At 42.2% G+C, this 20172-nt stretch overlaps 1 protein-coding gene across 1 annotated transcript in view; it reads right to left on the bottom strand.

Annotated features, from left to right (window-relative positions):
* Positions 1-17552, bottom strand: part of LOC311130862 (AP-1 complex subunit mu-2-like) — a 37843-nt gene extending 20291 nt beyond the window's left edge. The window contains exons 1-4 of the mRNA XM_084163672.1: positions 17360-17552; positions 7850-8006; positions 6831-6898; positions 6572-6702 (exon numbers count right to left, since the gene is read on the bottom strand). Of these exons, the coding sequence (XP_084019798.1) occupies positions 6572-6702; positions 6831-6898; positions 7850-8006; positions 17360-17401 (398 nt within the window). The 5' untranslated portion in view covers positions 17402-17552. The remainder of the gene's footprint in view (positions 1-6571; positions 6703-6830; positions 6899-7849; positions 8007-17359) is intronic.
* Between the last annotated feature and the right edge of the window lie 2620 nt (positions 17553-20172).

Here is a 20172-nt window from a genome sequence, read left to right on the forward strand (position 1 = left end):
TTCAATTGAAAATGTAAGTAAGCACATATTTAGCCCATTGCCGTGGTAGCCTGGCCCTAATTAAATGAACGCTGAACCTTCCACCAGAACATGGCACCTTTCCCAGGAGCAAAACAGGAAAACAAATTCCCGTTAACGAGCTAAACCCTCTGAACCCTGTAGGCTATTGTATACTGTCACTAGCCTGGATGCAAGTCTGTTGGCAAGCCATATAGTAGAAAGATGAGCAGACAGAGGTGTTGACTGACTAACTGACTCAACTCACTCTTTAGCAGAGAAGAAAACACAAAAATAAAGTATTGTTAACAAGCTAAAGCCTTTGGACCCTATATAATGTAGTTTACAAAGCACTGTGGTAGTCTGTTGAATATCGGTCTATTGAATATCAGTCAGTTTGGTAGTATGTTGGATAGTAATCAGTTTGGTAGTCTGTTGGATAGAAGTCAGTTTGGTAGTCTGTTGGATATCAGTCTGTTGGATATCAGTCTGTTGGATATCCGTCAGTTTGGTAGTCTGTTGGATATCAGTCTGTTGGATATCCGTCAGTTTGGTAGTCTGTTGGATATCAGTCTGTTGGATGTCAGTCTGTTGGATGTCAGTCTGTTGGATATCAGTCTGTTGGATATCAGTCTGTTGGATATCCATCAGTTTGGTAGTCTGTTGGATATCAGTCTGTTGGATGTCAGTCTGTTGGATATCAGTCTGTTGGATATCCATCAGTTTGGTAGTCTGTTGGATATCAGTCTGTTGGATGTCAGTCTGTTGGATATCAGTCTGTTGGATATCCATCAGTTTGGTAGTCTGTTGGATATCAGTCTGTTGGATATCAGTCTGTTAGATATCAGTCAGTTTGGTAGTCTGTTGGATAGTTTTTATTTTTATTTTTATTTATTTTTTATTTCACCTTTATTTAACCAGGTAAACCAGTTGAGAACAAGTTCTCATTTACAACTGCGACCTGGCCAAGATAAAGCAAAGCAGTGCGATAAAAACAACAACACAGAGTTACATATGGGGTAAAACAAAACAAAAATCAAAAAAATACAACAGAAATACAATTAATATACAGTGTGCAAATTTAGCAAGTTATGGAGGTAAGGCAATAAAATAGGCTATAGTGCAAAATAATTACAATTTAGTATTAACACTGGAATGATGTGCAAGAGATGATGTGCAAATAGAGATACTGGGGTACAGATGAGCAAAATAAATAACAATATAGGGATGAGGTAGTTGGGCGGGCTAATTTCAGATGGGCTGTGTACAGGTGCAGTGATCGGTAAGGTGCTCTGACAACTGATGCTTAAAGTTAGTGAGGGAGATAAGTGTCTCCAGCTTCAGAGATTTTTGCAATTTGTTCCAGTCATTGGCAGCAGAGAACTGGAAGGAATTGCGGCCAAAGGAGGTGTTGGCTTTGGGGATGACCAGTGAGATATACCCGCTGGAGCGCAGACTACGGGTGGGTGTTGCTATGGTGACCAATGAGCTAAGATAAGGCGGGGATTTGCCTAGCAGTGATTTATAGATGGCCTGGAGCCAGTGGGTTTGGCGACGAATATGTAGTGAGGACCAGCCAACAAGAGCGTACAGGTCACAGTGGTGGGTATTATATGGGGCTTTGGAGACAAAACGGATGGCACTGTGATAGACAACATCCAATTTGCTGAGTAGAGTGTTGGAGGCTATTTTGTAAATGACATCGCCGAAGTCAAGGATCGGTAGGATAGTCAGTTTTACGAGGGCATGTTTGGCAGCATGAGTGAAGGAGGCTTTGTTGCGAAATAGGAAACCGATTCTAGATTTAACTTTGGATTGGAGATTCTTAATGTGAGTCTGGAAGGAGAGTTTACAGTCTAACCAGACACCTAGATATTTGTAGTTGTCCACGTACTCTAGGTCAGACCCGTCTAGAGTAGTGATTCTAGTCGGGTGGGCGGGTGCAAGCAGCGTTCGGTTGAAGAGCATGCATTTTCTTTTACTAGTGTTTAAGAGCAGTTGGAGGCTACTGAAGTAGTGTTGTATGGAATTGAAGCTCGTTTGGAGGTTTGTTAACACAGTGTCCAATGAAGGGCCAGATGTATACAAAATGGTGTCGTCTGCGTAGAGGTGGATCTGAGAGTCACCAGCAGCAAGAGCGACGTCATTGATATACACAGAGAAAAGAGTTGGCCCAAGAATTGAACCCTGTGGCACCCCCATAGAGACTGCCATAGGTCCAGACAACAGGCCCTCCGATTTGACACATTGAACTCTATCTGAGAAGTAGTTGGTGAACCAGGCGAGGCAGTCATTTGAGAAACCAAGGCTATTTAGTCTGCCAATAAGAATGCGGTGGTAGACAGAGTCGAAAGCCTTGGCCAGGTCAATGAAAACGGCTGCACAGTACTGTCTATTATCGATCGCGGTTATAATATCATTTAGGACCTTGAGCGTGGCTGAAGTGCACCCATGACCAGCTCGGAAACCGGATTGCATAGCGGAGAAGGTACGGTGGGATTCGAAATGGTTGGTGATCTGTTTGTTGACTTGGCTTTCAAAAACTTTTGAAAGGCAGGGCAGGATGGATATGGGTCTGTAACAGTTTGGATCTAGAGTGTCACCCCCTTTGAAGAGGGGGATGACCGCGGCAGCTTTCCAATCTCTGGGGATCTCAGACGTTACGAAAGAGAGGTTGAACAGGCTAGTAATAGGGGTTGCGACAATTTCGGCGGCTAGTTTTAGAAAGAAAGGGTCCAGATTGTCTAGTCCAGATGATTTGTAGGGGTCCAGATTTTGCAGCTCTTTTAGAACATCAGCTGTCTGGATTTGTGTGAAGGAGAAGCGGGGGGGGCATGGGCAAGTTGCAGCGGAGGGTGCAGAGCTGGTGGCCGGGGTAGTGGTAGCCAGGTGGAAAGCATGGCCAGCCGTAGCAAAATGCTTGTTGAAATTCTCGATTATTGTAGATTTATCGGTGGTGATAGTGTTTCCTAGCCTCAGTGCAGTGGGCAGCTGGGAGGAAGTACTCTTATTTTCCATGGACTTTACAGTGTCCCAAAACTTTTTGGAGTTAGTGCTACAGGATGCAAATTTCTGTTTGAAAAAGTTAGCCTTTGCTTTCCTAACTGCTTGTGTATATTGGTTCCTAACTTCCCTGAAAAGTTGCATATCACGGGGGCTATTTGATGCTAATGCAGTACGCCACAGGATGTTTTTGTGCTGGTCAAGGGCAGTCAAGTCTGAGGAGAACCAGGGGCTATATCTGTTCTTAGTTCTGTATTTTTTGAATGGGGCATGTCTATTTAAGATTGAGAGGAAATTACTTTTAAAGAACTGATATCCAACTGATATACTTTTAAATTACTTTTATAGTAATCAGTTTGGTAGTCAAAATCAAATCAACTCAAATGTTATTGGTGACATACACATGTTTAGCAGATGTTATTGCGGGTGGAGTGAAATGCTTGTGTTCCTTGCTCCAACAGTGCAGTAGTATTTAACAATTCACAACAATACACACAAATCTCAAAGTGAAATAATGGAATTAAGGAATATATAAATATTAAGACGAACAATGTCAGAGTGGCATTGACTAGAATACAGTAGATTACAGTATATACATATGAAATGAGTAAAACAGTATGTAAACATTATAAAAGTGACCAGTGTTCCAGTCTGTTGGATAGTAATCAATTTGGTAGTCTGTTGGATATCAGTCTGTTTGGTAGTCTGTTGGATATCAGTCTGTTGGATATCAGTCTGTTTGGTAGTCTGTTGGATATCAGTCTGTTGGATATCAGTCTGTTTGGTAGTCTGTTGGATATCAGTCTGTTTGGTAGTCTGTTGGATATCAGTCTGTTGGATATCAGTCTGTTTGGTAGTCTGTTGGATATCAGTCTGTTGGATATCAGTCTGTTTGGTAGTCTGTTGGATATCAGTCTGTTTGGTGGTCTGTTGGATATCAGTCTGTTTGGTAGTCTGTTGGATAGTAATCAGTTTGGTAGTCTGTTGGATAGTAATCTGTTTGGTAGTCTGTTGGATATCAGTCTGTTTGGTAGTCTGTTGGATATCAGTCTGTTTGGTAGTCTGTTGGATATCAGTCTGTTGGATATCAGTCTGTTTGGTAGTCTGTTGGATATCAGTCTGTTGGATATCAGTCTGTTTGGTAGTCTGTTGGATATCAGTCTGTTTGGTAGTCTGTTGGATATCAGTCTGTTTGGTAGTCTGTTGGATATCAGTCTGTTTGGTAGTCTGTTGGATATCAGTCTGTTTGGTAGTCTGTTGGATAGTAATCAGTTTGGTAGTCTGTTGGATATCAGTCTGTTTGGTAGTCTGTTGGATATCAGTCTGTTTGGTAGTCTGTTGGATATCAGTCTGTTGGATATCAGTCTGTTTGGTAGTCTGTTGGATATCAGTCTGTTGGATATCAGTCTGTTTGGTAGTCTGTTGGATAGTAATCAGTTTGGTAGTCTTTTGGATATCAGTCTGTTGAATATCAGTCTGTTTGGTAGTCTGTTGGATATCAGTCTGTTGGATATCAGTCTGTTTGGTAGTCTGTTGGATATCAGTCTGTTGGATATCAGTCTGTTTGGTAGTCTGTTGGATAGTAATCAGTTTGGTAGTCTGTTGGATATCAGTCTGTTTGGTAGTCTGTTGGATATCAGTCTGTTGGATATCAGTCTGTTTGGTAGTCTGTTGGATATCAGTCTGTTTGGTGGTCTGTTGGATATCAGTCTGTTGAATATCAGTCTGTTTGGTAGTCTGTTGGATATCAGTCTGTTGGATATCAGTCTGTTTGGTAGTCTGTTGGATATCAGTCTGTTGGATATTAGTCTGTTTGGTAGTCTGTTGGATATCAGTCTGTTGGATATCAGTCTGTTTGGTAGTCTGTTGGATATCAGTCTGTTGGATATCAGTCTGTTTGGTAGTCTGTTGGATATCAGTCTGTTTGGTAGTCTGTTGGATATCAGTCTGTTGGATATCAGTCTGTTTGGTAGTCTGTTGGATATCAGTCTGTTGGATATCAGTCTGTTTGGTAGTCTGTTGGATATCAGTCTGTTTGGTGGTCTGTTGGATATCAGTCTGTTTGGTAGTCTGTTGGATATCAGTCTGTTTGGTAGTCTGTTGGATAGTAATCAGTTTGGTAGTCTGTTGGATATCAGTCTGTTTGGTAGTCTGTTGGATATCAGTCTGTTTGGTAGTCTGTTGGATATCAGTCTGTTGGATATCAGTCTGTTTGGTAGTCTGTTGGATATCAGTCTGTTGGATATCAGTCTGTTTGGTAGTCTGTTGGATATCAGTCTGTTTGGTGGTCTGTTGGATATCAGTCTGTTTGGTAGTCTGTTGGATAGTAATCAGTTTGGTAGTCTGTTGGATATCAGTCTGTTTGGTAGTCTGTTGGATATCAGTCTGTTGAATATCAGTCTGTTTGGTAGTCTGTTGGATATCAGTCTGTTGGATATCAGTCTGTTTGGTAGTCTGTTGGATATCAGTCTGTTGGATATCAGTCTGTTTGGTAGTCTGTTGGATAGTAATCAGTTTGGTAGTCTGTTGGATATCAGTCTGTTTGGTAGTCTGTTGGATATCAGTCTGTTTGGTAGTCTGTTGGATATCAGTCTGTTGGATATCAGTCTGTTTGGTAGTCTGTTGGATATCAGTCTGTTTGGTGGTCTGTTGGATATCAGTCTGTTGAATATCAGTCTGTTTGGTAGTCTGTTGGATATCAGTCTGTTGGATATCAGTCTGTTTGGTAGTCTGTTGGATATCAGTCTGTTGGATATCAGTCTGTTTGGTAGTCTGTTGGATAGTAATCAGTTTGGTAGTCTGTTGGATATCAGTCTGTTTGGTAGTCTGTTGGATATCAGTCTGTTGGATATCAGTCTGTTTGGTAGTCTGTTGGATATCAGTCTGTTGGATATCAGTCTGTTTGGTAGTCTGTTGGATATCAGTCTGTTGGATATCAGTCTGTTTGGTAGTCTGTTGGATATCAGTCTGTTTGGTGGTCTGTTGGATATCAGTCTGTTGAATATCAGTCTGTTTGGTAGTCTGTTGGATATCAGTCTGTTGGATATCAGTCTGTTTGGTAGTCTGTTGGATATCAGTCTGTTGGATATCAGTCTGTTTGGTAGTCTGTTGGATAGTAATCAGTTTGGTAGTCTGTTGGATATCAGTCTGTTTGGTAGTCTGTTGGATATCAGTCTGTTGGATATCAGTCTGCTTGGTAGTCTGTTGGATATCAGTCTGTTTGGTAGTCTGTTGGATCTCAGTCTGTTTGGTAGTCTGTTGGATAGTAATCAGTTTGGTAGTCTGTTGGATAGTAATCAGTTTGGTAGTCTGTTGGATAGTAATCAGTTTGGTAGTCTGTTGGATAGTAATCAGTTTGGTAGTCTGTTGGATAGTAATCAGTTTGGTAGTCTGTTGGATATCAGTCTGTTTGGTAGTCTGTTGGATATCAGTCTGTTTGGTAGTCTGTTGGATAGTAATCAGTTTGGTAGTCTGTTTTAGTATTGCCACTGTATTCCAGCCTGAAATGTCAAGCCAAGCCTTCCAAGACAGACTGCAGTGTTGATTGACTGTAACTCAGTCCACTACTCACTCTTGCAGGATCTTGCTGTCTGTGGTCTGAGGGAAGCCAAAGTCCATGACCTCGTCCATCAGCTCATACACAGTCACAAAGTTGTCACGGATGCTCTCCTCCTCCAGCTCCTTAAAGTACTCCTTAAACACCTACAGATGGACACACAGACAGACAGACAACTTAATACATGATCAATACAACACAACAGGATTACATTCAATTGGTTGAATACAAGCAGTATACTACAGTAGGTATTATCAGTAAAGCACAAACTCACCTCCACTATTTTGTAGAGGAAGGAGTACACCAGTGCTGCATTGGCATTCTTTTTGGTCATTGCCACCACTGAAGAATAACTTAAGAATTTACAAAAATGGTTGAACAGAAAAGTAACTGGGCCACTGCTGTTTTAAAATCTTTCAAATGGAACATTTACAGTGAGACGCACTGTTTTAACAAAACTAAAAAGTTGGTAATAGAAAACTCTGAAATGAAGTTTCAGAATCAGGCCTTAGTCAATCTGATTCTGCTAGACAACCACCACACCCATAAGTGAGACGGTTGACTCAGATTAGTTATTCACAGCATTTCCCTCTAGTTGAGAATAACACAAGATGCACAGATAGAGGACATGCAGTAGATAGCGCCACATCATCCATCTCCATGCATGCAGTAGATAGCGCCACATCATCCATCTCCATGCATGCAGTAGATAGCGCCACATCATCCATCTCCATGCATGCAGTAGATAGCGCCACATCATCCATCTCCATGCATGCAGTAGATAGCGCCACATCATCCATCTCCATGCATGCAGTAGATAGCGCCACATCATCCATCTCCATGCATGCAGTAGATAGCGCCACATCATCCATCTCCATGCATGCAGTAGATAGCGCCACATCATCCATCTCCATGCATGCAGTAGATAGCGCCACATCATCCATCTCCATGCATGCAGTAGATAGCGCCACATCATCCATCTCCATGCATGCAGTAGATAGCGCCACATCATCCATCTCCATGCATGCAGTAGATAGCGCCACATCATCCATCTCCATGCATGCAGTAGATAGCGCCACATCATCCATCTCCATGCATGCAGTAGATAGCGCCACATCATCCATCTCCATGCATGCAGTAGATAGTGCCACATCATCCATCTCCATGCATGCAGGGAGGGTGTGAACTGTGAATTGAGAAACAGTCGTCCTGAGCATGGTAAGAGAGACAGAAGCTTGGTAACCAAGACGGCCTGACTGAGCAGTAACAGGACTTCCTGTTTGGACAGGATACGGTAGAGGTTTCTGTGTTTGATCCACAGGAAGTGGGAGGAGCCGTGTGTCACCAGGGGCGATGTGTCTGCGTCCTCCTCCATCCTCATCATGATGGGCATGAAGTGGTCGACCTCATTCATGTCCATGTTCCCCATATAGTTACGACTTATCAACACCTACAGGGAAAATACATAACACAAAATAGGGTGAAGATTTGTAACATGTTGCCCACCCATGTAGTTATGGCATAGCAAACACCTGAAACCACATGACATGACACAGAGGGCATTGTAACACATTCATGAAATTCATTTTCAATTCAATTCAGTTCATCTTTATTTAGACAGGATGGTTCACTCGGCACTGTCGGCAGCAATTCTCACTGTTTTCCAGGTAGTCCATAGTGGCAGTTATGCAACAGAAGAAATGAAAAAAGATCAACCATGGAGCATATGTCCTTCCCCTTGTTGTGAAGGCTCAGCAGTAAGCTGTGTAAAATGTACAGTAACCCCAAATGAAAGGAGCAGCAGCTTCTGCGGGTGGCCTCTGTTGAGAAACTCATCTGTGATCACAACACCCAATGACAGCATTGTGTCAAATATATCTCTCTCTCGCACACACACTGGAGTGGCCTGAGGGAAACCTCACTCTTTCTCTCTCTCTCTCCCTCTCTCTCTCTCGCTCTCACACACACCACAAGATACACTAGAGTGGGCAAAAGGAAACATCTCGCACGCACACACACACGCACGCACGCACACACACACACAACTTTTCATTTCAACACCAACAACAAGATGAGTCACCATTGAGAGTCGCTGAGCAGGAGCCCTCACACTCTGATAGATAAAATGCTTGAGGGATCTCACACACTGAAGCAGACCTGGGATAACTGGAGTTTTAGCTATGCTTTGTGGAAAGTAACAATTTTTCTGGAGGAACAAAGGAGGTGACCACTATTTGAATACAGATCCCCAGAAATTACAACTTTTTAAAACTATTTGAATACAGATCTCAGAAAGTAACTACACGTTTAAACTATTTGAATACAGATTTGAGAAAGCAACATCTTAAAAAAAATATTTGAATACAGATGTCAGGAAGTGACTACTTTTCTGGAACTATTGGATTGGCTGCCTTCAACTAATAATGGCAGGGCTGTATCTGGAACTGCATGTTGAAGATAGAAATATAATGAATAGAGCACACACACAATCTCCTATACTATTCCAATCTATCTGATAGTTATATTTGATCTACACAATACATTTCTATCTGAACATTTTGTAAACGTGCATTGCTCCAGTTGTACATAATCAAGTCAAACCAATTAACCAATTATATTTTGTACAGATAAATATAAACAAGTTGTGATGCTCAACTACTGCATGACTCTTTCAACATGCCACTGGAAAGGTAGAACGCTGCAATTCATTTTATGATTCCTGAAAATACTGCAGAGTAATTAAAATCAATTTGCAAACAGCAAGTTCGATGCTTAGAAAAAACAACTTCAAACCTCTTTGTCCATCTGAGGGTAAGTGTTCTTGTTTCAAACAAACAATATACCATCTTTAAAGGGATAGTTTGTATTCTGAATGAACTCATGATTTTCCACCTACCTTGGTTGTAGTTGATTCAAGAAGGCAGTTTGGGATATTTTGTTTCTTTTTTACACTTATTAGCCATATTTTGTTACTGTTTTGAAGCTGCAAAAGCGATCTACTCTAATGTTGAGGTGATTCCATATTCCTCACTTGTTAAATTCTGGGCTACATTAATATTCATATCAAAGAGCCCTCCAAACCATGTATTATGATCATATATTTAGACTAACTCAACAGTTGTAGTTTTTGGTTCTTCAAATATTTGGCATCAATAAAATATATATATATATATATTTTTTTTTCTTCAAATAACTTGCATATATTTTATTTGGATTTCATGTAATGGACATACACAAAATAGTCCAACTAGGTGAAGTGAAATGTAAAAAAATTACTTGTTTTAAAACGGAAAAGTGGTGCGTGCATATGTATTCACCCCCTTTGCTATGAATCCACTAAATAAGCTCTGGTGCAACCAATTACCTTCAGAAGTCACATAATTAGTTAAATAAAGTCCACCTGTGTGCAATCTAACTGCCACATGATCTCAGTATATAGGCACCTGTTCTGAGACGCCCCAGAATCTGCAACACCACCAAGCAATAAGACCAAGGAGCTCTCCAAACAGGTCAGGGACAAAGTTGTGGAAAAGTACAGATCAGGGTTGGGTTATAAAATAAATATCAGAAACTTTGAACATCCCACGGAGCACCATTTTAAATCCATTATTAAAAAAATGGAAAGAATATGGCACCACAACAAACCTGCCAAGAGAGGGCTGCCCACCAAAACTCACGGACCAGGCAAGGAGGGAAAGAGACCAAAGATAACCCTGAAGGAGCTGAAAAGCTCCACAGCGGCGATTGGAGTATCTGTCCATAGGACCACTTTAAGCCGTACACTCCACAGAGCTGGGCTTTATGGAAGAGTGGCCAGAAAAAAGCCATTGCTTAAAGAAAAAAATAAGCAAACACATTTGGTGTTTGCCAAAAGGCATGTGGGAGACTCCCAAACATATGGAAGAAGGTACTTTGGTCAGATGAGACTAAAATTGAGCTTTTTGGCAATCAAGGAAAACGCTATGTCTGGCGCAAACCCAACACCTCTCATCACCCCGAGAACACCATCCTTACAGTGAAGCATGGTGGTGGCAGCATCATGCTGTGGGGATGTTTTTCATTGGCAGGGACTGGGAAACTGGTCATAATTGAAGGAATGATGGATGGCGCTAAATACAGGGAAATTCTTGAGAGAAGGGAAACCTGTTTCAGTCTTCCAGAGATTTGAGACTGGGACAGAGGTTCACCTTTCAGCAGGACAATGACCCTAAGCATACTGCTAAAGCAACACTTGAGTGGTTTAAGGGGAAACATTTAAATGTCTTGGACTGGCCTAGTCAAAGCCCAGACCTCAATCCAATTGAGAATCTGTAGTATGACTTAAAGATTGCTGTACACCAGCGGAACCCATCCAACCTGAAGGAGCTGGAGCAGTTTTGCCTTGAAGAATGGGCAAAAATCCCAGTGGCTAGATGTGCCAAGCTTATAGAGACATACCCCAAGAGACTTGCAGCTGTAATTGCTGCAAAAGGTGGCTCTACAAAGTATTGACTTTGCGGGGGTGAATAGTTATACACGCTCAAATTTTTCTGCTTTTTTGTCTTATTTCTTGTTTGTTTCACCCCAAATAAATATTTTGCATCTTCAAAGTGGTAGACATGTTGTGTAAATCAAATGATACAACTGAGACTGCTCTTCTCTGTGTCACGGAGGCTCTCCGCACTGCTAAAGCTAACTCTCTCTCCTCTGCTCTCGTCCTTCTAGACCTATCTGCTGCCTTTGATACTGTGAACCATCAGATCCTCCTCTCCACCCTCTCCGAGTTGGGCATCTCCGGCGCGGCTCACTCTTGGATTGCGTCCTACCTGACAGGTCGCTCCTACCAGGTGGCGAGAATCTGTCTCCGCACCACGTGCTCTCACCACTGGTGTCCCCCAGGGCTCAGTTCTAGGCCCTCTGCTATTCTCGCTATACACCAAGTCACTTGTCATATCCTCACATGGCTTCTCCTATCATTGCTACACAGACGACACACAATTAATCTTCTCCTTTCCCCCTTCTGATAACCAGGTGGCGAATCGCATCTCTGCATGTCTGGCAGACATATCAGTGTGGATGACGGATCACCACCTCAAGCTGAACCTCGGCATGACGGAGATGCTCTTCCTCCCGGGGAAGGACTGCCCGTTCCATGATCTCGCCATCACGGTTGACAACTCCGTTGTGTCCTCCTCCCAGAGTGCAAAGAGCCTTGGCGTGACTCTGGACAACACCCTGTCGTTCTCCGCTAACATCAAGGCGGTGACCCGATCCTGTAGGTTCATGCTCTACAACATTCGCAGAGTACGACCCTGCCTTACACAGGAAGCGGCACAGGTCCTAATCCAGGCACTTGTCATCTCCCGTCTGGATTACTGCAACTCGCTGTTGGCTGGGCTCCCTGCCTGTGCCATTAAACCCCTACAACTCATCCAGAACGCCGCAGCCCGTCTGGTGTTCAACCTTCCCAAGTTATCTCACGTCACCCCGCTCCTCCGCACACTCCACTGGCTTCCAGTTGAAGCTCGCATCTGCTACAAGACCATGGTGCTTGCCTACGGAGCAGTGAGGGGAACGGCACCTCCGTACCTTCAGGCTCTGATCAGTCCCTACATCCAAACGAGGGCATTGCGTTCATCCACCTCTGGCCTGCTGGTCCCCCTACCTCTGCGGAAGCACAGTTCCCGCTCAGCCCAGTCAAAACTGTTCGCTGCTCTGGCACCCCAATGGTGGAACAAGCTCCCTCACGACGCCAGGACAGCGGAGTCACTCACCACCTTCCGGAGACACTTGAAACATCACCTCTTTAAGGAATACCTGGGATAGGATAAAGTTACCCCACCCCCCCCCCAAAAAAAAAAGATTGTAAAGTGGTTGTCCCACTGGCTATCATAAGGTGAATGCACCAATTTGTAAGTCGCTCTGGATAAGAGCGTCTGCTAAATGACGAAAATGTAAATGTAATACAAACCCCCCAAAAATCCATTTTAATTCCAGGTTGTAAGGCAACAAAATAGGAAAAATGCCAAGGGGGGTGAATACTTTCGCAAGCCACTGTATAAAGGGATGGTGGAATCCCAGTCAGACCGACAGACAGTTCACCAACGCTACCAGACTTGTAGAGGTAAATATCAGTGTTCTCAATGAATGCCATTTTGAGAGAAATAGCTTTGGAGGACATGTTTGGCTTCTGCTTAAAGTACAGTAAACTGCCATGAAGGTTCAAGGAAATTAAAAAGCTAAAATATTGTTCAAACCCATTGTCACCATCCCTTCATCAACACCTCACCCTCTGTTACTCAAACGCATGTATCAGAACAGACCACGGCAAGTTCCATGTTTAAATCCTCAGCCACTGTCTGCAGTCGTCGTGAGCTAACAAACCTCACTCCAGCCACCTTTTTTTTTGTTTTTCATTAAAAAACACTAATGGGGAATGTTTGCTCATCTCCTCTCCTGTATTTGATTTACTGTAGGCTAACTAAGTGCTGATGTTCCTACCTTTTTGACCGGTTTAACTGCCAGTATAAAATGTCTGCCAGTGTTGAATATTATGGTTAAAGTCTGACGCAACACTAATAATGTAGCTGTGATTCTGTAGCCGCTGATGTTGTCTTCCTCCAATCCTCACGGGCTGGTGTTCACAGATCATTTGGTCAGATTTAGATTATAAAAGGCCTGTCTCCAAGAAGCCGCTAGACATTTTCTGTGCTGGAGGCGTCTCCCTGTTGCAACTAGTAATTAAACCAGATTGACTATATCTGCGACCTCTCTTTTTATTCACCTGAAAATCCCTTTACACACTTTCTCTGCAACATTACATTTGTGTTATGCTAGCCTAGACTCCAGACATTTTTATAGGATGTTGGTCTGGTAGCATGTGACTAATATTCTTCTAACTTTAAATGTGAACCTACAGACCCACAGCAACTCCAGGAGTTAGGCAGTGCCTCCTACTGCAGTACGACAGACAGATCTGAGAGACTGCTGCAGTGATGCTGTTACCGTTTGAGATTGAACAAGAGACGTGTCTGGGAATCTGAAATCAAGCTTGGTTCACCTTCAGTCCCACTGTTGGCTGACAAACGGTAAAACACACCGTGGGACTAGCACACACACACATCCCCTTAACTAAAGGACCATTCTGCCAGGGGAAGATTGTTTGTTAACGGGACACTGGTCATTGTTAAAGAGGCATTGTTTACAATCAATATTAACTACCGTCTGTATGACCTCTAGAGGCCGATGGCACATCTCAGTTAAGATAAACAAACTAGAGATCGCACAGGGTCAGTCTCAAATGGCACCCTACACCTTATTCCTTTTGACCAGAGTCAAAAGTTGTGCACTACATAAGGAATAGGGTGCCTTTTGGGGAAGCGAGCTCAGTAGTTTGGAGGTGAACAACTATGGAGAATCTATCAAGCTACCAGAGGGTCTCCAAAATACTTGACCTTTACCTCTGAGAAGGACATGGTTTGACAATCAAGCACACATGGCAATCAAGCACACATGGCAACTAAATACTTAATCCTGAAAGCACATGCCAACATATCTATATGATCATGCTACATGACAAGCTACAGTATATATCCATCATGGTGTGTAGATCCACATATAGAGACAGCAAACTTGTACTTTAAAAGTAGTGTACACTCATCCAGAATTGCAGGTGCAAGGCATACAATGTAAAGAATACACTGCACCCTGAAATGCTCCCGCTGTTTAATTTGCTCAATAAAAGAGCTGGGGAGCATTCATCAGTGTGCTGGTGGCCATTCTTTATTTAAGTTACGAGTGTAGTCAGAGTACAAAACAAAGCAGCCATTTATCAGCATAACATTATATTTCAAAGACAGACATTGTGAAACTTTAACAGTATAGCATAAAGCTACATTCATAACATCTCACTACTACAAACAACCAGTGTGTTGATAGACTGCCTGTATACTGCCACACTAGTCTCCAAGAGACAGACAACCAGTGAAACAGCTACTTTGGAAGCATGTCTGTTTGCCCTCCAGCCAGGGCGCAGCTGTGGCCTCCAGCCAGGGAGCAGCTGTGGCCTCCAGTACAGCCCAGCCTGGGTCAGAGGTATTGGATTGCTCCCAGGGCAGAGAGTGGAGAAAGGCTTTAATCAGCACTATCAGGGATGTAGGCAGGGGCCTATGAGAGAGTAATCTATCCCCCTGACACCTTCAGGCACTGGTGGCATTTCTCTCCTTCTCAACAATATTAACACTACCATACAAATAAGGAATGTCAGGTTTGCCGTGATTAGACTATAGTCTGAGGTGCGTTCAGTTCGTCTGAACGTTTGCTACGTTGTGGAACGGTTCGTACTGAACGACATGTTTCCCCAAAACGTTATTGTAAGTCTTGAACAAACTGCGGTGGGTTTGCTCCCATTTGGTGGGTGTGGCTTGAAGCAATGAGTGACTTATTTAAAAGGGAAGTGGCCATGCTGACAGCGTCACACAACCCAACCGTTTCCGTTCAATTGAATGTTCCAGAACACAAAAACGTACAGAACGCAGCCCTGCTGTCTGAGTTGGCTTGATTAGCCAATAGTGTGTCTGACCGGGTACTCCAGACTTTTATTATAGTTTGTTTGTATGCAAACAACTCCCCATGAATAAGCCAATTAATGTAGGATATTATTGCACCTTAACTTAATGATATATTGTTGTTATCTGTTAGTCAACTACACAGTTAGACTTACAGTATGTTTATAAAGTTGCCTAATAAGACATGGGATAAATATTTGCCTGACCAGAACAAGAGAAAAGACTGTCTGGCAGGTAAAGCCTAATACTGAATAGGTATGCTGCACTTTGGTGTTGCAGAACAGGTTTGACCAAGAATGTTTCTATTCACAACACCAGAGCCATATTCATTAGGTCTTGCAACCGAAACCGTTTACTATTGAAGAACCAAACGGAACGAAACGGGGAGGTGACCTACCAGAATTGTTCCAATTGAAACTAGTTTTCATTGCAAAACTGAAATGTTTTGCAACAAGTTTGGTGTAATGAATACACCCCAGGGATGTAATCACTAGGAACCAAAAATATCAAAATTAAACGGGGAGGGACCTACCTACATTTGTCCAATAGAAAGTCTAATTTTCTGACAAATGATTGCACCCCTGCTCCACCAGGCTACACTGTAACCTGCCCTACTACGGCCCATCGTCTGCTGTTAATTGTTGTATGTATATGCGCTATAATTTGACAAGAAATTATTTTCACTTTTAGAAGATGTACATATAAACCATCTCGGGTTCAAATCAAATGTTATTTGTCACATACACGTGTTTAGCAGATGTTATTGCGGGTGTAGCGAAATGCTTGTGCTTCTAGCTCCGACAGTGCAGTAATATCTAACAAGTAATATCTAACAATTTCACAACATATACCCAATACACACAAATCTAAGTAAGTAATGGAATTAAGAATATATACATATATGGACGAGCAATGACAGAGCGGCATGGACTAAGATACAGTAGAATAGTATAGAATACTGTATATACATATGAGATGAGTAATGCTGATATGTAAACATTATTAAAGTGACTAGTGTTCCATTTCTTAAAGTGGCCAGTGATTTCAATAGGCAGCAGCACAGTGGAAACTGTGTTTTTTCGAATAAATGATTGCCAAATACTTTTGAAGGATGCGGGACAAGTGATGTAATCACTGAACAAAAATATAGCCATTGAAGAGGAGTGGGACAACATTCCACAAGCCACAATCAACAGCCTGATCAACTATATGCAAAGGAGATGTGTCACGCTGCATGAAGCAAATGGTGGTCACACCAGATCCAGACTGGTTTTCTGATCCACGTTTTCTGACCAACAGATGCATATCTGTATTCTCAGTCATGTGAAATCCATAGATTAGGGCCTCATTCATTTATTTCAATTGACTGATTTCCTTGTATGAACTGTAACTCAGTAAAATCTTTGCAATTGTTGCATGTTGCGTTTATATTTTTGTTCAGTGTTTTATAAGCTCCACTCCACATTTAATTCTAAATTCCTACTGCTTGCTAAATATTTTGTTTCAACAACAAACATTTATTTGCAGGACAAGGATTGTCCTGTCTTTCAAGAATGTCTGAATTGCTACACCTCGCTTTTCTGGTTGGCTGGCAAGTTTCACCATCCAATTATTTCAGATCTAAAGGAGTGCAACTTTCACCACGGTCAATTACTGCATTCTATCCATTCTGGCTTTCGCGGGCTACCTGAGACATTAAACGTATAGGGAGGGCATACAGGCTGTCGCCAATTTATTAATGCGCAATTTGCCTAAATGAGTAATGGAAACACTTCAACCACTACATTATTTTTTTGTCGACACTAGGTCTTACCGAGGTGACGTTATTACGTCCAGCTGTTTTCATCGACACAAGAGAGTTCAATTGAAACACCTTAGCAGACAATTGTAGCATCTATTTTCTATGAGAACTTTCTAAATGTCGACAAAAAAAATCACTGGACAAGCTATTGGAAACATAGCTAGTGGCGAATTCAGAGAAATAAATACATTTAGTTATACTTGTTTTATCTTTTAATATTTACGTCATTTTACTATAGCCTGCCCTTCCGCTATCTTTCGTTTTCTTATGTGCGCTTTTAAGCATGGATTTCTTCACCACACTGGTAGATGCAGGCTGCGCTCAACGCTGTTGATCGATTCCTAGCCTCGTCATGAACCAGGCTTCCCTAAAACGGGAACGGCAACGCGAGATTGATCGATGTCAAGCTATAAACTTATCCGCCAGTCCCACGTAGACTGTCAAGTCTCAGCTTACCTTGCCTTTAAGGTCCAGGATGAAAATAGCAGACGCCGACATCCTGATAAACTAACAGTGCAAAATGATATTAATGTTTGACGTGTAATATCCCTTAAAACATTATATTCAGTGAATCTCCCATCTCTCGCTCTGTTGTCTAATCCACGCCACGGCTCTTTTCCGGGTAGTATTTCGTCGTCAGACCTGTCGAGCAGCTTTCAACCCAACAGAGCATGCTAAACCAATCCACGGTGTGAACATTCTGTGAGCGAGTCTCTACATCAAAGAATATGTCTACATATGATATCGATTCTCTTCTACTCTGCTTAAGTTCTGCATAGGCTACTATCAGGAGTGTTTGTCTATTGTACTATATAAAGCAGGGGTGTCAAACGTCCGGCCCGCAAACGGGTTTAATCCGGCCCGCGAGATGATTAAAAAAAAAAAATAGGAAAAAAAATATATATATATATTTTTTTGTAAAGTATAAAAATGCGCTGCAATTTTTCAATAAAATAAACTGCTGTTCCAATTGCGTCCACTGGATGGCGCAATAGCAATTGTGTTAAGCAAGCAAACTGTTTATACCGGGGCAGAGCAAGTAGGTCAAGCATGTGCAGCCAATGAGCTACTTTGTTTTGCCCGCGATATTTATTACGGCTTCTACTTTTAACATTATGTGCTTTGGCACCCTCATTGCCCCAATATGTCTCTGTCAAAAAAGAGAAAAGTGGACGCAGAGTGCAGAGTGTTCCAAGAAAAATGGTCATCCTATTTATTCACGGAATTGAATGGGAAAGCTGTATGTTTGGAGTGTTCAGAGCATGTTGCAGTGCTGAAAGAATATAACCTTCGTCGCCACTATGTGAGTCTTCATGCCGACAAATATGACAACTTTCAAGGACAGCGGAGATGAGAGAAGGTGAATGAACTGTTGGCGGGTCTGAAGAAACAGCAGTCTGTGTTTACTCACAGCCGAGACATCAGTGACGCTGCAGTGAAAGCTAGCTACCTCATTGCTAATGAAATCGCAGTGGCTTTAAAACCATTTAGTGAGGGTGAATTTGTAAAAACATGCATGATGAAGGCAGCGGAGATTGTGTGCCCTGAAAAGCGGCAGGCTTTTGCAAATATCAGCCTGACAAGAAACACAGTTGCAGACAGGATTTCCGATCTTTCAGTGGATTTGGACAGCCAGTTGAAGGAAAAAGTAAAGTCATTTATTGCGTTTTCGGTTGCAATTGATGAAAGCACGGACATTACAGATGTTGCACAACTGGCCATTTTCATCCGCGGAGTTGATGACACATTGACCGTCACCGAGGAGTTCGTGGAGTTGGTGCCGATGACAGATACAACGACAGCAGCTGATATTTTTACCGCACTCGTCGGTGCGCTGGACAGGGTCGGAGTGGACTGGTCCCGCGCTGTCAGCCTGGCTACAGATGGTGCGCCCTCAATGATCGGGAAAAAAGCAGGCGTTGTGACAAAGTTCCAGAGAGAAAGTGCAATCTGCAAATGGAGGACGTGATTTTTTGACTTTTCACTGTATTTTGCACCAGGAGGCTTTGTGTTGCAAGTCATTAAAGATGGATAACGTCATGAAGGTGGTCATCCAAACTGTTAATTTCATCCGATCCAGAAGCCTGAATCACCGTCAGTTTGACAGCCTTCTCAGAGAGAAAGACCACATCTATGGCCTGCCATACCACACTGAGGTAAGATGGTTAAGCCGAGGTGCTGTGCTGAGGCGTTTCTTTGATTTACGAGAAGAAATTGAACAGTTCATGGAAGAAAAGGGCAAACCAGTGTTAGAATTTCATTCCGCAGAATGGATGCAGGACCTTGCATTTATGGTGGATGTTACAGAGCACCTGAATAACTTGAACAAACAGCTGCAAGGGCGCAACAAAGTTGTCACGCAGTATTATGACAGCATACGTTCTTTCAAGTTGAAGCTGTCATTGTGGGAGACGCAACTTGCCGGTGGTGATGCAGCTCACTTCCCCTGTCTGAAAAATGTGTGCGCGACCCAACATGTGGCAGACATGAAGCGGTTCAAAGATAAAATAACGGGACTGTTACGGGAGTTTGAGCAACGCTTTCAGATTTATGTTTATATGTTTTTATGTTGATGTGCTATTGTTTTTAATTGATTTTATTTTATTTGTATATTTAACCTATTATTGACTCTGTGGTTCTTGCACTTGTTTGGGGAACAGGATTTCATTATTTGTATCTACATTTCTGACTGAGAAATGACACCCTGATATAGTTCTGTGATCTGTGATATACTTCTGTGAATCACTGAGGCATTGTGTGTTTGTGTGTTCTTTGTCCTCAGAACTTTCAAATAACTTGAGGTGTTTTATGATTAATAGTGATGTTGTGCTTTTGGACACTGTCCTCAGGCTCCAGCTTTATGTTTATATGTTTTTATGTTGATGTGCTATTGTTTTTAATTGTTTTTATTTTATTTGTATATTTAACCTATTCTTGACTCTGTGGTTCTTGCACTTGTTTGGGGAACAGGATTTCATTATTTTTATCTACATTTCTGCCTGAGAAATGACACCCTGATATAGTTCTGTGATCTGTGATATACTTCTGTGAATCACTGAGGCATTGTGTGTTTGTGTGTTCTTTGTCCTCAGAACTTTCAAATAACTTGAGGTGTTTTATGATTAATAGTGATGTTGTGCTTTTGGACACTGTCCTCAGGCTCCAGCTTTATGTTTATATGTTTTTATGTTGATGTGCTATTGTTTTTAATTGATTTTATTTTATTTGTATATTTAACCTATTCTTGACTCTGTGGTTCTTGCACTTGT

The sequence above is a fragment of the Coregonus lavaretus genome (genome assembly GCF_964263955.1).
Source record: "Coregonus lavaretus genome assembly, chromosome: 6".
In the NCBI taxonomy this organism is placed as follows: domain Eukaryota; kingdom Metazoa; phylum Chordata; class Actinopteri; order Salmoniformes; family Salmonidae; genus Coregonus; species Coregonus lavaretus.